Raw genomic sequence first — 17,567 nt, forward strand, 5'->3', positions numbered from 1 at the left:
CAAGGTAAACCTGGAGTTCACATATTGTACAAAACCATAATGTTGTCTTTCTGTTCTGTATGATGAGGTGCTGCAACCCATGGCATGTGAACTAGTATGTAGTGTGAACCGGACAATTTGATTTATTTACAAATCATGACTAAACAAGCCATGGTTTATCATAACATGTGAATTCCAATAAAATGAACTACAAACCAGACTCATGTAACCTTCCTCAACAAATAGTAAGAGTAGCAGTAGTTAATTCAGCAAAGAAGTACAATACAGTATGTGAGTTAAGATGTTTGCCCTTTTTTTTGCAATGCTTTTCAAATAAGCTGTTGCATAAATTAGGTTAAGTTTTCTCTCTAGATTTTGTGCTGCAGAAACTATATTTCATGTATGCATTCATATTTTTGTTTAAATAGGGCAGGGGCATCATGCTGCCATGCTAAATTATGCTTTTTTCAAAGTATTTCAAAGTACTATTTATCAGGTATGATATGCATTTTATTAAAAAGCCAAATTATGTTACGTAGCTTCAAGATTTAAAGAGTGTTCCAGAATAGATTCATTTACCTTATTAGGTAAGGATTTTCATGCAAGCAATTTTATCTTACTAAGATAGTTGCAGGTTTTATAAACAGTTAGAAAGAAGACAGAAAGCCAAGTACTGGTATATTTTAAGTGAGCTGTACAAATTATGGAGTAGTTTAGTTTGCTTTAACATTTTTGTGCTGTGTCAAATACTTTGGGCAATTTGTAAGGAAGTATAAAAATTAAAATGCAAAACAAGATGTAATATCAAATTCAGCAGTAAAAGACAAGAATCAAATAGTTCAAACATTAACATACAGAGGTCAAAATTATGAGAACTGAAAAGTTGAGCAATGAACAAAAGGTTCTTTATGTAGAGTCAAGATAACCACAAAGATGACAAAGTTAAAAAGAAGAGAACTGACTGTGTAAATCTTAGAGGCAGTCTACCATGATTTCTTTGTTATTGCTGCTATGTTGGGAAAAGTAATTTTTTTTAATGTAGTCTCGTGATACTAGTTTTGCTGAACACTTTAGCCATGTATATTTTGCTGCATTATATTGTCCCCCAAGAATGATAGATTTGTTTATTTCTAACCATAAAACCCAATGTTATTAATGCTATAAAATAGGCAAGCTGTTACATACTTATGTACAGTCTTTATATCTCAGTCTAATTTATCTTTCCAATCTAATTTATAAATATAATCTAGGAAAGATGAGATGATTATTTTAAATTTAGGTTAATATAGGAAAGAACAGTTATATAATGTAAGGATGTCAGATAAAAACTGTAGAAACTTTTTAATTGCTCAGTAAAAATGAAAGATAAAATACCCCATATTGGTAAAATCAGTGGGAATTTTTCCTGGTTTCATTTGTCCAAGATCTGCTTCATTTGTATGTGCATGGGTCTGAATCTTTAAGGGTGGGAAAGATGGGAAGTTAAGGTAAGGTAACAATTTACATGTAATACTCAAGTGTTTCAATGTTGACTCAGTTATGATCCATATAACAAATGATTTCTGAACTTCAAATTTAATAACTCAGCATCATTGCATTTAACATAATAATTCAATTCTTGTATTTGTACTTCTTCCAGTGAGCTCAGGATAGCCTAAATGGCCTTCCAGTTTAATCTTCACAGGAATTTTATGAGTAAGATTAACTTTATGCCTGAATGAGGATTTTTATTTTAACTATTTTTTTGAATGTGACTCCTGGTGACTTATCACAATAGTTTCATTGGCAATACTATGGAAGTAGTTTGCCATTACATTCTTCTAGGATGCATGTGCTAGATCAAGAAGTCTTGGTCTAGCACACAAGTGTCAAACTCGTGGTGTCACATTGTTGTCATGTGACATTTTGCGACAGTTTCCCCCTATGCAGAACTGGGGTGGATATGGCCTGCACATGACGCATCCGGCCTGTGGGCCACCAGTTTGACACCCTTGGTCTTATATAAAGCTCTTACTGTATATCTCCTGGTGGTCTCCCATTCAACAGCTACCCAGGCCAAACTCTGCTTAACTCCTTAGCTAAGATAAAATCACCCAGGTCATGCCACATGCTGGGAAGTCCAATGCAAAAGTATGGGCATGAACATTTAAAATACAAAAGGGCAAACCGTTTCAGTAAGTATTGAACAGGTAAAGGGTATCCAGAAAAGGAGCTTCTTGTATTTCAAAGACATGTTGTTGCCTCTAAGCTCCAGTTAACCCCACCAGCATAAGTAATCCGTTCATGAAAATGGGCTGGGGAAGGTTCCCAAGAATCAAATCATGGGGCAATTATCCCAAGGTGAACAAATCAGAAGAGCCACATGTTGGATCAGTGATGATCTGGGACAAATCTTGTGATGGTCACTGAGCTCCATTGAACAAAGAGAGGGGAGCTTCAAGCAGCCATCCTCACAATGAAATCTCATAGATGATGGTGAGGGATGCCACTATTTAACTGGGAACACAGTAAAATAACTGTACTCTCAGCTTGTCTCTGGTTCAGCATCTCAGTTTAGACCACTCTTCTGGTTTATAGAACAGTATTGTTCATGACAGCTAGCATTTCCCAGTAAATGATTACCATAGCATTTTCCCTGCCGTAGGACCAGGGTTGAGCAAAACATGAAACCCAGCAGGACAGGTCTCTGCGAGGGGTGATATCTCTTCATCCAGCCACACTTCAGTGACAGATTCTAAGTACTTCCGTCTGCAGTTGTGGATTAATCTGTTTATTACAGATGGATTTGGTGTTCAGTAACTTCATCTTGAGCTCTGAGTTAATTTCCCTATCTGGCTTCTTCCATGAAATTGTCCATGTAAAAGGCAAGCAGCAAGTTTATTGCGTAGCTTGCAACCGGTCTGTTTTTTGTTTCTCTATTATATTTATATCCTGATCTTCCTTTGGGAAAATCTGAATGACCACTATCTCATTGAGCTACTGAAAAGATCAGAATCAGCCTCATGTTAGCTAAAGGATAGCATTAAGTACCCTTTATGTAGATGCATCCCATTTATGATATATATTATGAATACCTGTTCTGTTTCTATGTGTCTTTTTCTTCCATAGACTTAGTCCCTTCAATCATGAGTAATTTGTTGAATCCGGATGCTATCTTTTCCAACAATGAAATGAGTCTCTCAGATATAGAAATCTACGGCTTTGATTATGACTACACTTTGGTTTTCTATTCCAAGCATTTGCATACGCTGATTTTTAATGCTGCCCGGGACCTTTTGATCAATGAACATCGGGTAAGATGATATACCAGGATGGGGGGGTGCCATAATATACTGGAAATTCAGATAATTAAGCAAGTTGTATAGCAAGAAATAAATTATGGATAAAAAGCATACAGAAGATTTGTGTTGTCTTGACATAAATTATATTGCAGAACTTGCATAGATTTTTCAAATGGATTCAAGAATATAAATTGACAAGAAGTTGGTTTCATTGCTTTTTCTTGCATACAACATGCAGTATTTCAGAATTTAGCTCACCCAGAATTAAAAATTTAATAATTTCTTAGAAGGATCTGTATTCATGATGTCATCCTTAAGATTGATTGGTTTATAGAATACCCTTCCCCAAACTACATGCTCTCCAGATGTGCAAACCATAACTGCAGAATTCACAGGAGTGACCACGTTGCAAAGTGAATTCTGGGAGTTGATATCTGCACATCTGGAGGGAACATAGGGTAAGGTTGCCTTAGAATATGCATCGGCCTAAATTCATGAGTTTTGGGCGAATCGTTGTCAAAAGCTTTGAAGACATGCATTATTATTGCTATGTTATCTTTCAGGAGTACGAATTTTATTCCTAACTCTAGTGTACAGGTAGTACTCAACTCAAGACTGGTCATTTAGTGACCAGAATTACAATAAACCCCCAAAGTTGGTCACATGATGACCTGCCTTACAATTGCCGTGACTATAATAGTCAGGCTTCATTACAATCATAAGTCAAAGATCACCTGTACCACTTACCTGGATGATGTGGACAGGACAGTTCTTGCTCCAAACTTGTGCTCTGTAGGTCAAAACTCCATCTTGCAACAGTTATTTCTTTGGGCCAAAGTGTAAGGAGATAATTGTATCCTGCCTTCCACTATATAGAAGAGGTGTACAGACATTATGCGCATATTTGTGAGATTTCAGAGGAAGGGGCAGGTGCAGCCCATTACGTTGAGACCACAGAAATTTTAGAAAATTCTTTATAGATACTCCTCAACTTACGTCCCAACTCTGCATCCTTTTTTTGCCATTGTTAAACAAATCACCACAGTTAAGTGAATCGTGATTTTTTTAAAAAAGAAAATCCAGCTCCTTCATTGACTTTGCTTGTTGGAAGTTCGCTGAGAAGGTTGCAAATGGTGATCACACGTCCCTGTGATGCTACAGCTGTTGTAAATACATACTGATTGCCAAGCACCTGAATTTTGACCCCGTGATCCTGGGGATGCTGTGATGCCCATAAGTGGGAAAACCCATCATAAGTCACTTTCATCGAACAATCGCCAAACCAATGGCTGTAAGTCAAGGACTATCTATACAGGGAGACGAAAATGTTCCATTAACAGATTACTGCAATCATGTGCAATATATAACTATGCTACCCTAAAAAAATTCCCTTGTTTGAAAATAAATGAAGTCTTTGTTGCTGATTTTGCTGTCCCAACCAAAGGACTTCATTGCATTAGTAAACATAAGTATTAACCCTCTGTTTACTATGAGGGTTGAACATTTTTTGTCTATGTGAACTGAGTTCCCAATATAGTTTGTTAAGCATACAGTACCTAGGACTGCATTTCTGTCCAAAGGTCAGTGGCAAAATATTCATATCTATAAATATCTTTGTAATAGTAAATAAGAAATTGGATCTTAACACACAACTGGTTGCAATCTCTGGTTTAATGAAAGCCTGGAACAGAACTATTTCTACGGGGCTAGCTGTTTGATGGAACCAAAATAATGACCAAGAATTACCTATGAAATAAAATTAGATCAAGTGCAATTTAACAAACGTTCCCCAACTTTCTAAGTTCTGCTGAGTAGAGAGAGTAAGTGTGAAAAATTTTTTCACAGAGCCGCCTCTTCTGTAGAGGCATTATGGATGTGAATGGAAGGAAAGAGTAAGCAATGAATATTTGAATTTAGAACTGGCCTTCCTGTGGATGCATGAGATTACACATTTGTAATGCAGTTGAAATTAAAATAACAGGTAAAAACTATACTGTAGTCTAAGACAGTGGTCCCCAACCTTTTTTGTACCAGGGACTGGTTTCAAGCAGAAAATTTTTGCACAAGGACCGGGGGAGCGGGGGGAGAAGGGAGGAGAGAGAAGGAGGCTTCGCTCTCTCGCTGCTCCACCATCCAGGAAGAAACTGCTTCAAAGAAGCGGGGGGCTTTTCCTGTCGCCGCAGCTATTCCGAGCGCCCGTTTCACCCCCACTCCCACCCCCCGCGCGTGCTTCAATCCACAGTGTCCCGTTCTGCCTGCCTGCCTGCCTGCCTTAGTTTCTGGTTGTTTGGGAGCAGCTTCGGCTGAGAATAATAACTATTCGCCTCTTTTACTCAGCCGAAGCTGTTCCGATTCAACCATTAACGAAGGCAGGCAGGCAGGCAGGCAGAGCGGGCGAGTGGACGGGGTGGGGGTGGGGGAGAAACGGGCGCTTCGGGGAAGCTGCGGTGACAGGAAAAGCCCCCCCCCGGCTTCTTTGAAGCAGTTTCTTCCTGTGCTGGTGGAGGAGCGAGAGAGCGACTGAGAGAGCTGACCCAGAGAGAAGGACAGGCTTCGGTTGCTTCCTCCCTCCTCTTCTTTCATTTGTGTCCTTGATCCCCGATCCCAGCAGCATTCACCGAAGGTGAAGAAAGCCGCCATTTTTTTAAAAAAAAATTCTTTGCGGCCCGGTAGAGAGTGCTCCGCGGCCCGGTACCGGTCCGCGGCCCGGTGGTTGAGGACCCCTGGTCTAAGAGGTTTTTCTCTCTCTTTTATTACTCTTCTGAGGATTCTTAAGATAGTATGATGTCTTGTTTTGGAAACAAACGAACAAACAAACAGTTCTAATTTTAAAACTTGTAATGTTGATGCCCTTGATCAGATGGCAAATCTCAACAAATAGGTTTGATTGAAACTTTTGAAACAATGTTACAGATATACGGGAAGGAATGAAATGGGAAGGAAATATCAACCAAAGTTTTTCGTAACAGAACTTTTTAATTGCAATCTCTAGCATTGTTGTAATGCCTTGCATAAATAGAGCCAGAATTATTTTTTCTACATTTGTGTTCTTTCTCTCCCCCTTCTAAGTTGCATCCATGGTATGGCTACACATTATGATGTAGCTTTCCTGATAAAATGAGAAACAAAAGAGGTATTTTGTAGAAGTAGAAGAAAGGGAACTGGGTCTCACTAGATCTATTGAGACGAAATTCCTATATGGCTTATATATTATGTGCTAAAATTACTATTATTTTTTATGATTTTGCCAGTATCCTGCAGAAATCCGAAAGTATGACTATGATCCGAATTTTGCAATAAGAGGGCTTCATTATGATGTGCATCGGGTAGGTATGGATTGTTTATTTGGAACTTCAATGGTTATTACCTGTTTTCATTTCTAAGAAGTCTGAAATAGTTGCGAGATAGAAATTAACATGCCTACTTTTCAAATTTGAAATAATATTTATTGAAATGGTATTAGAAATTAGATCTTATGTATTAGACCCAAGGTTCCTTACAGTCTAATATTGATCAATTATGTGGCATCAAATTGTTTTTGATTCCTAGCAACCACATAGATAACTTTTCTCCATGATGGTCTGTCCCTCACCTATTCTTTCAAGTGTCTCAATGGTGCACTCATCACCATAATCAGTCCATCCACTTTGCTGCTGGTCATCCTCTTCTTCTCTTTCCCTCCACCTTTCCCAACATTAGAGCCTTTTCTACAGCTGGGTCTTAATATAATGTGTCCAAAGTGGGATAATTTGAGCCTGGTCATCTTTGCTTTGAGTGAGAACTGTGGGCTGATTTGCTCAGCTTGGTACTTTCCGCTGTCCATGGTATTCTCACTCTTTTCCAATATAAAATTTACCTTAACACACACACACAGACACAAATATTATCAGATAAACAATTACTACGAAAGGCTTAAGGTCTGCATAAGATTTTCTCAGATTACAAATCATCCAGCCTTTTCTGGCTCCAGAGGGAATGACAGTTCAGCAGATTGCATGGTTACTTTTTGACTCAAGTGTTACTGCAGATACACAATTTTGCATCCTGTTCAGGTTCAGGAAGTGAAAAGGTGCAGGAGTCCTTACTCCATTGTCCCTAGTTGAAATCTTTCTTTGTTTTTGAGGCTTCACAGGAAAAGGAAATTGGCTTTAAAATGGCAGAAGAACATTTTTGCTATCTGTCAATCTCAGTTGCTTACTCTAGTAGAGAAATTTGTATCAATCTTTATTAGGATCATATAACGTAAGGGATGTGGAAAGGATATAGCCAATAAAAAAATTTAAAAGGAAGCGTAGGAACAAAAGGTATAAAAAGGTATGAGGGGGACATAAAAGTTAATCTTTGGACTAAGATGAAGTATAATTTTAAAAAAACCTTGTTTTCTCCTTTTGTCTGTCACAGTTGTATATAATATAATCCCCTCCATTGTCTTCCTATATCTAATCAAATAATAAAATATCTAATTTTAGATATGTAATGGGGGGAAAAGGGCTGCTCACAACCAAACTCTGTCTTTCACAATAAAAAAAGTGAAATTGACAGTTCTCTTTCTTCATGCTCCAAAATCTGCTTGCCAAACATAATTGGAGCACATTTAATATTTCATTTTAAATCTCTGTAATTCATAACAGGGTTGTGGTTACCAGGATCAAATGGAGTTTCCTTTTGTCAACTGAACTCAAGAATGGCCCCCTTGGATTCTAAATGAAGATGAATAACCATGTAAATGAAAATTGTTGAATATATCCATGGGTCATTTATCTTCCTCTGCCTCTACATTTTCTATAAAATTAGCAAAGACATTTATCAATGAATATTAGCCCTGGTGGGTTGCTGTTCTAAGATTTCTGATCATAATATTTAATTGGAGACACTGATAAACTAAAGTATATCTTTAAAACACATAGTAATAAAGGCAAAAAAGTTTCTCTGAAATTTAATCAAAACTGTTTAGGAAGATTTATAAGTTTAGCCTGTAATTTTTCTTGCTTTAAAGGCATTATTAATGAAGATTGATGCTTTTCACTACATTCAACTGGGAGCTGTGTACAGGTGAGTCAGGAAGCATTTTTTTTTCCTCTGGGCACCTGTAATTCACTATATTAGCAATATATGAGTAGAATGAACTGCCTTGTTTGACTATCATCAAATAGTCATCAACCGTGTCCTCTATGCAGCACTTTGACTTTCACTTTGTTCTATGTTCTGCATTAATGGTGTAGCTATTCTTTAACCATTCTTCCCATTACTGCCATGAAATACAGATTGTAGTACTTTTAAAAGACAGGACTTGAAAGTCAAATTTAAATATATGTTTAAGCGTTTACCAGTAGAAAAGAAAGAGCAACAGATGGCTGGGCTATCTCTTAAGAATAACCATAATTATTAAACTGATTCTCTGCTGCCATAAAGGTCTGAGTGAGACAATGTTTTTTGGGCCGAACTAAGTCAGATCTATTCTTCAGCTGGATTAGCTGACTAATGTTCTTGCTTCCAGCTGTTAAACCATACTGGCAGGCTGCTAAAAATATTCCATTGTTTGCAATCAGTGTTGCTTACAAGACTGATTCTAAAGGTTTTTCAGAATGAATCACCATTCTGTTTGCACTCAACAAAAATTCAGATATAAGCATAATATTAATTCTGCAAACAGTCTTTTTGATTATCCAGTCTGTACAATTTCTGCAAATGTTGAAAAACTCAGTTGCATCTCTCTGAAACAATTGTCTTCTATTAGGCTGCATTTCTGCATTTTAAAAATTGGGATATACCTGAACTATTGCACTTACTAAACAAAAATTAGTGGCATGCTACAATGCTAGAGATTTTTTTTATTATAAAGATATTTTATATTCAATCTGAAGTGTTTTAAGATAAAAGGTTTTAACCTAGAAAATATTTGACCCAAAATGTTTGGACTTTGCCTCCTAATTAGTATGGTCTTTGGAGATTTAGAGGAATCAAAGAGCCACAAGATGGAAAATGCTAACTGAAAAAGCTGTTGTAGCATTTAAAACTTAATATTTTGAACTCTGTTACTTGGAAGTAAACCTATTGAATTCACAAGTGCTTAGTGATATTTAAATATATTTTGCAGTGCACTGCCTTCAGTCTTTGAGCAGTTACTCATCCAGGATACCTTACTAGGGAGAAGATTAATTCTCCTTTGTCACTTTGTAATGACCTTTGAAAAACCCCTGAATTAAATAGGCTTGGGGGTACTTTGCAGGCTGAATGTCATCTGCAATACACTTTGTTGAAATTGAAACCCTTAATTTAACAAATTGTCATGTCTTCAAACACTTGTGGCTAATTTTTGTCATGAAACAAAGGCTGCAAAGTGCATTAAGTCTTTGGATAGGCTTAATACACCTAGAATAATATTAGAGAATGGGAGAGGGGAAGCAAAATGATGAGAAATTCTCCCAAATGTGGAAACTTTTATTTCCACAACTTCATCATGTTCTTGTCCTGCTTTGTCTCCTCCAAGTATCAAAAAGTTGTCACTGTTATAATCTTAATTACATTTTACATTTCTGATGCTTCATCTTAATCTAACATCTGGGAAAAGCATTTGTACCTTCCAGTATTATGCTACTACTGAGGATAATAAGAGTAAATTATTTTATTTAATATATTTTGGACTGTTTCCTAAATAAAAGCATCTCAAAGGAGATTGCATATTATTAACTAATCAACAAAAGCAACAAATTTAAAATATTAACAATTTAAAAGTAGGGAAAAGGAAAACAGTTGCAGAATCAGAAACTGTTTCTCTTGCATTCTCACCTAAGCGAAGAGGGAAGAAACCATAGGTTTCTCACATATTTCATGAAACATTTCATGAAACAGATCATGTTATGAAAAAGAAAGCTCACCTGTGAACTATGACAAGATATTTCTGTTCAAGGATCATGAAGTAGGGCTTTCCCTGATGTTCTCGAGAATCAGCAATTACTGAGCTTTGCTTTGATAATTTATCTCAATTAGCAATTAGAGAATTTAGAATTGTTCAGACTACTAATATTTTGCTTATGACAGGCTAGAAAATGTTACGTATACCTGTTAATTTGTAAAACCTGCTTGGCTTTTGCATTGATGTTACTGCTGTTATTGCCCCAGAGGATTGAGTGTTGTACCAGATGAAGAAGTCATTGCTATGTATGATGGTTCCCATGTTCCCTTGGAACAAATGAGCGACTTCTATGGAAAGGTAAAACTTTTTTTTGGTGCTTTTAATGTGTTTTGTCATTCCCTTTCCCTTTTATATTAGTTTGCATCTTAATGTATGATGGTGAAACTTAACAAATGTATTACAAAAAAAAGAAAATAAAACTATATGAGTCATTTTCTGTTACATGGAAATTTGAATTCATATAGATGTGTTTTTCTTCTGCATCTTTTGTAGAATACTAACTTATAGCTAGGCATCTCATTACTTCTGTTTTTCTGCATGGCAAAAATCCCTTCCAGACAAGATTTTTAAGATTTCAAAATGTAAAGCAGTAATCTAAAGCAGGGGTCTCCAACCTTGGGCCCTTGAAGCCTGGTGGACTTCGACTCCCAGAATTCCCCAGCTAGCTTTGCTGGCTGGGGAATTCTGGGAGTCGAAGTCCGCCAGGCTTCAAGGGCCCAAGGTTGGAGACCCCTGATCTAAAGCATATATAGAATCCAGGACAAAATCATTTAAAACAAAACTAAGGGTCTCCAATTCTTATGGGCTGGTGGCCATAATTTGAATTTGTGGGTGTTTTCACCAAGTGTGTCAGAAGACTTGCTGCACCATAAAATGGATGCCACAAGAGAAATGTAAAGGACCAGTTTGCAGAATAGTGTCTACCATCCAATTAAACATCCTGCCTCTTCCAGCAGAGTGCTTCCTACCTCCTTGTATTACCTTCACACACCAGAATTATGTATAGAAGATTTTAAAAAGTCAAGAAGGCAACCATAACTACATGACAATAGCCACCATCTTGAACTTTTAGTTCTCCTATACATAAATGTTACTGGTCCCTTCCCAACAAAATGATGGAATGTAGTTGGCCATTGTTATGTTCTAAGAAAAGTTAAAGAGCCTCTTAAGCTTGGAAATAAAGATTGTGCTGGAAACTTTGCTTTGCAGTGACTTAGTTTCCCTGCTTAATTTTTATTTTTTAATGTAAGTAGACAGGAGGGGCAGAGCCTGGGGGATGGCAAGAAAAATACCCGTGAGTGCCTTGGAGCCCATTACCACCAATTTATAAAACTTAGGTGTAAACAATTTAAACAACATCTTTCATTAAAATGGGTTTAAAGATCTTTCTAAGGACAACAAAGAGAGAGCCAATGTATTGATTGGAGATGCTGCCAAAATTTGTTGGCTTTTGTGTCTGCTAATCTGACTAAATTGTAACTGGCCCAGACTAAGAAACATTATTTTATGTCATCTTTCTGTTTGTTGCTCATAGGCTGATTGGAAGCATTATTACATTTTCTGAAATATGCGATACTGTTTTATGGCACATACATGAATGTGGTATGTTTGCTTACAGAGTTCACAAGGTCAAACCATGAAACAGTTCATGGACATCTTTTCCTTGCCTGAGATGACTCTCCTGTCTTGTGTGAACGAGTATTTTCTGAAGAACAATATTGACTATGAGCCAGTTCATCTCTACAAAGATGTGAAGGTATTGACCTATCCCAGTGTGACAGTTTTCCCAGCCTGATGCCTTCTAGCTGTGTTTTACTTCATCTTCCATAATACCCATTCTCCGGGAATAGGATTCTATTTCTTGATACATACCCCACATTATTTCTTCACTGCTAAGAGCTATAATCCTTCAGGTCCAAAATAAAAAAACCGATTACTATAAAAATGTGGTAATACCATTATGTTAAAACATTATGACCCAGAAAAAAACTTACAGCTTCTTTTTTTTTGGCTATTAGTTTTAAAAATAAGAAAGATGTTAACTTCATTCAGATTTAGCTCATGTTTAGATATGTATATTTTCCTGTTGACAAATCTAGTTACTGAAAACAAGAGTTGGGTTTTTGGAAACAAAGTTTCTGGATTTTGTGGTTGTAAAAATGTCCCTGAAAATGTGTTGAGCAGTGTCTAAAAATCTAAAAAATAGAGTGATTAGGTAACTGAGTGTCAGCAGCATGTGGAGAAAGTGCAAAAGAGACAGGGCCATTAAATGATTGACAACATATACTGTAGATTGCTTTATTTGCATGAATTTGGGATTGACTGGCAGATTGGATGAAAAACTCTTGCAACAGTCTTCCCATGCTTAATCTGAGAAACTGCAAGGGGGGAAGGAGGTAAATAGACTTATAAATATTTAATATTTTACTCAGCTTCCTATGATTAGCAGAATGGAATTATTCATAGCATAATTACATAATTTATACATTAGAATTCAATTTATCTTAGAAAGTAGTTCATTTTGGCGTAAAGCTATATTAAAAATGTAAACAGGATTTAGCCAATGGTTTATGAACCTGGGTTATGTGCACACTGGCTTTTAAACTCTGAATTTATGAAAGTCATTGTGTTAACATAACTTGAGCAAATTGCTTTGATTTGAACAATTTGAGTAAATACAAAGTTTTAATATGGGCAACCTCTTATTCTGCATATTGACTAAGCTTGCCCATCATCTGGTTTGTTTAATTGCGTGAGCCCAGATATTATGGTTTCTAAAACATGATTTGTGCTTAGTGTGTGCAAAACAATTGGGGTTTTATTTGGGAAACAACTATTAATCTATAATATAATGCAAGGTTGAAACCAATCTATTTTCTAATCTTAGATAAAGTTAAGTACTAGGAAACTGGATATTACTAATCCCTGAATGATTAATTATTTTCTTGATAACTCTCAGTCTTGCTAGTCACAGTTTTGCTAATACCTTGTCTTGCCCTGCTCCCAGCAATTTACTTTATCAGCAACTGAAATAATTATAGAAATTGTTGGAGATAGAAGATCCTGATAATTAATTTTTTTGCCCATCAGATATAACTCTTATATAGAGAAATATATCATTTTTATTTCCATTTTTCCTAACAGGATTCAATCAGAGATGTACACATCAAAGGGATAATGTATCGTGCAATTGAAGCAGATATTGGTGAGCATGAGTGAATTTTTTTAAGAGAACACTTTTTCTTCTATTAATGGATTTTTTTTGCAGTTAGCTCTCTGACTGTTGAATTAACATGTATTCCATTTCCATAGGATGCTGAATATTAAATAAAAATAATGCAAATAATTTGCAGGTGCCCACACTGGAACCTGCAAATCACTTATATTATTTTTATTTAAAAATGAATTGCCAAGATTTCATAGTGCTTATATAAGATCTTGCAAGATTTTGGTATCGAAATAAATCGTGGCATTTTTAGAGTCATTGCTAATTCTTGTAAAGATTGGGGTATCTTTAAAAAAAATTAAAATAGAGTGAATCTGAAAAGATTATCCAACCTTTGCTTCCATAATTCTTCGCTCTCATATAGACTGCCATATGCTTTGGTGTGTTGATGAAGTTAAATATTTTAGCAAGTTCAGTTTCATCTTTCTCCAAAACTTTCTGGTTGGTGTTTGTTTTTAACTATATTCAGAACTGATCTCTGTAAGAGGTCCTAATAGTGAACAGATTCTGTAATCTTTTCATAATAGGCAATAACTGAAACAGATCACTTTCTGTTGTGATGCAAATTGTGGCAAACCCCAAAGTGTTATAATTCAACTTGCATGCTAAGTGCATTCCTATGAAGATGCTTAGATTATGAATTTTAAAATCTTGGCTCATGAAGTATTCTTTAAACTGTTTAGGTAATTTAAGAACATAAGAATTTTTACCTGTAAGGTAAGAAATAGCATTGTGTCAGGATCTAGAAAAGCCTGTTGTTGCAGGCTGATATATTTATGCATGTTTGATTATTAGGAATAACTCTTGTGATGCCACAAATTTACATTTTGGTAAAGCTTAAGTTTTTTATTTAAGATTTGTTCTGAAACCAATTTTCTATGCCAGGTCAAAACCTTACAGCTTTCTGAACATGTCTCTGAAATCTTATGATTGGACTATCTTTCAGCAATGATTAATTTTACACTATCAGTTCATCTACATGCTGCATCTAGGTAGTTTTCTTAAGAACTGACTTTTGTTTATAGAAAGCAGTCCGAAAAAAATGGGAAGGCAGTGCCAAATAAAATAGATCAAATTCTACATGCAGTGATGCCAGTTTCCATAAAAAGGCTATTTCCATGCATTGGTTCATATGTCTGCAATGTTTGTCATGCAGTCAGCTACCATCGAGGTCATATATTGTTGGTCCAGTGTGTGTGAACTAAGTCTCCAATGTTGTGGCAACTATTTGGAACATTCCCAAAGGTATGGGCTCTTCAGTACTACTGCTTAAGTAGCCCTAATAATAATTAAACATGTATATGAATAGGTTTTTCATTGCAGTTTTTTCATCAAAGGACCTCCCAAGATTGCTTGTTTTTAATGGTAATGCTGAATTTGGGATGACATGACTTATGCACACGCACAAAAAAGACTGCTATAAATATTCATTCAATTAAAACGGTTTATGATTTTTCCCCTTATCTTGTTCTCTTGCCTTCTAGAGAAATACATTTGTTATGCTGAGCAGACACGTGCTGTGTTGGCAAAGCTGGCAGCTCATGGAAAGAAGATGTTCCTGATCACAAATAGTCCTAGCAGCTTTGTGTAGGTGGTTTCTTCGAGCATAAACCCGTCAAAGATTTTGTCTTAGTGTTAACCATTAGTTGTCACTTTTAAAAATTCAGCCTGATTATACTTGTGTGGTTAAATGCTGGGTTACTTTTTATAGGGACAGAGGCATGAAATTCATAGTTGGAAAAGATTGGAGAGATCTCTTTGATGTAGTCATTGTCCAGGCCGAGAAGCCAAATTTTTTCAATGATAAGAGAAGGTGAGTTCCGTGCTGCTGAGTTATAAATATCTCTAAGATGGCCTTTGTTGTGATGAACTTGCTCAAGCATTGCAGTGAGCCAGGAAAACCCTTCCGAAAATGTGCTATTGCCCAACTGCAATTGCTCTTGCAGCGTCCCCAGGCTCAAAACTTGCATTTGAGCTGCTGTGCCTTTAGAAGAGTAGCTAAGATATATCTTTTGCCAACTTTTTAGAATAATTTTATTTATATTGTTATCCTCCTGATTGTATTGCTTGAATCAATATATAGATATCTTTGTGTGTGTGTGTGTGTGTTTTCATGGAAACCATCTTGATCGTTCTCTCTGACGTGAAAAGCAACATGTAATAAAGAAGTCCCCTCTGCAATATATTTATGGATACTCTGTGCGTTTGTGCGTGCGCAGTAGCTGTGATTATATTATTCTAGTGGTGTCTCTTTCCAAATCACTGATATTTTTCCTCCTGCCCTTTTTTTAGACCTTTCCGCAAAGTGACTGAAAGGGGTGTTTTGCTTTGGGACAAAATTCATGAATTGCAGAAAGGCCAGATTTACAAGCAGGTATTGTTGTATTGTTGTATTTTTCTTTTTCTTTGAAACCAGCTAACAATCATGCTGAAGTAAAACAGACTATCCAGACAATTGAAACAAGGGTTATTTCATATTTGCATGTACTTTATATTATATATATTCAATCTTATTTCTGCCATATTGTTACAATGATTATGTTGACTAGATTTTTATTTGTAAAAATAATAAAGACGGGATAAAAATAAATAAATATGCATTGTGAAACATAAAGATAAAAGAGATAGCAATAAATGAAACTAATGTCATTCCCCGTCATTCTGGATTTCCCTTGCTATTTCTAAAGGAAATCAATTTTTTATTCATTTTAAATTGTAACAATATGACTAGTGGAAAAAAGGGCTGTAGTTCAGCAAGTAAAGAACTCCATTACTTTAAAAAGGATTCTAGTTCAGACCTCAGATTGGAGAAGTCTTCTGTATGAATACTGTTAAACACTACTAGTTACTCATTTTAATCAATACAGAGATTATTGATCTGATTTGCTATCCTGAATTTTCCTGTGATCAACTTGAACTGTGATATAACAGTCTGTAAATTGAAACAATAACTCCAGAATTACTAATGCTCAATGAAAGATTGAATAACACAAACTGTGAATTAATTGCTTTCTTTTTAAGTCATAAATTCAGCTTTTGACATTATCATAGGATAAGTCTCTGAAGTTCTATTCAAAGGTCTGGAAAAGATCAGAGTGCCTAGACAGCTGTTACCACTTCAAATTGTATCATGTGAATTGAAAAATTTATCTTCTACACTTCGTTTCATGATTGCATGTGCAAGACAAAATAGTCTAAAATGTTGTCTAGTTAGTTTAGACAACAGCTATATTTCTTACTTTCCCCTGTCCCCAAAATTGATCTTAAGAATAATCCTTAAAGCATTACTTAAAGGAGAGAAGCTTAATTTAGGCAATCTTAACTCATAACAACAACACCAATTTAATCTCAGGGCTAATAGATTAGAGGACATTTTGCATTAATGAGAGCATTGAAATCAGATTTTTAGATTAACAGTAACAATTTTGCTGGTAACTTGTTCCTAATTCTTTCTTTTAGGGTAACTTGTATGAATTTCTGAAACTGACTGGTTGGCGAGGTTCCAAAGTCTTATATTTTGGTGATCATATTTACAGTGATCTAGCTGTAAGTAATTTGTTCCCCATGTTTCTTTTTTAAATGAAGCTGGTGTGATCCAGAAGAATGAGCTATGTATTATTAAATTAATTCAAGTAGACCAGGGCTGTCAAACACCCGGTCCGTGAGCCAGGTGTGTCACATGCTGGCCACGCCCATGACTGGTTTAGCAAAGGAGGGGAAAAGTCCCAATACATCATGTGACACTGCCATGACAACATGAGTTTGACACCCCTGAAGTAGACGGCTACTTTAAAAATAAGAAAGGGCAAAGGACCACATTTCTGCAATAAAAGTGGGTAAAGTCATGAGTAGGATTAGTCTGGTCTTCAGAAAAAAAACACAAGGCTCTTATTTTATTGCTATGTATATTTTTTGAATTTGTTTTATACAGCTTTCCGTAGCTGTTCCTTCCTAGTAGCAGTCATTCTGCAATAATAATTGAAATAGAACTCAGAGTTCCAAATTTATAACCTTCCCTGCACCTGCCGGTACAGATTATACCGTTTTTATATTGTTAAAATATAAATTCTGCAGTAAAAGAACCTTTCTAACTAACTTGTTACAAGAGAAAAAAATATCTCCCTGATTTACTTATTGCAAGTCCTGTTAATATTTTACAATTTTC

The 17,567-nt window shown here is 35.9% G+C and overlaps 1 protein-coding gene across 4 annotated transcripts in view; it reads left to right on the forward strand.

Moving 5' to 3' along the window:
* The window catches only part of NT5DC3 (5'-nucleotidase domain containing 3), a 32,767-nt gene that overhangs the window by 6,457 nt on the left and 8,743 nt on the right, over positions 1-17,567 (forward strand). For all 4 annotated transcript variants that reach the window (XM_087968429.1, XM_087968428.1, XM_087968431.1 and 1 more), the window contains exons 2-11: positions 3,088-3,272; positions 6,512-6,586; positions 8,257-8,312; positions 10,383-10,473; positions 11,795-11,932; positions 13,321-13,381; positions 14,887-14,989; positions 15,114-15,215; positions 15,695-15,776; positions 16,862-16,948. In XM_087968429.1, coding sequence (XP_087824555.1) covers positions 3,088-3,272; positions 6,512-6,586; positions 8,257-8,312; positions 10,383-10,473; positions 11,795-11,932; positions 13,321-13,381; positions 14,887-14,989; positions 15,114-15,215; positions 15,695-15,776; positions 16,862-16,948 — 980 coding nt within the window. The remainder of the gene's footprint in view (positions 1-3,087; positions 3,273-6,511; positions 6,587-8,256; positions 8,313-10,382; positions 10,474-11,794; positions 11,933-13,320; positions 13,382-14,886; positions 14,990-15,113; positions 15,216-15,694; positions 15,777-16,861; positions 16,949-17,567) is intronic.

Source organism: Notechis scutatus, chromosome 6 (genome assembly GCF_049901735.1).
Source record: "Notechis scutatus isolate UNSWTSFEM ecotype Mainland chromosome 6, rNotScu1.2, whole genome shotgun sequence".
NCBI lineage: Eukaryota > Metazoa > Chordata > Lepidosauria > Squamata > Elapidae > Notechis > Notechis scutatus.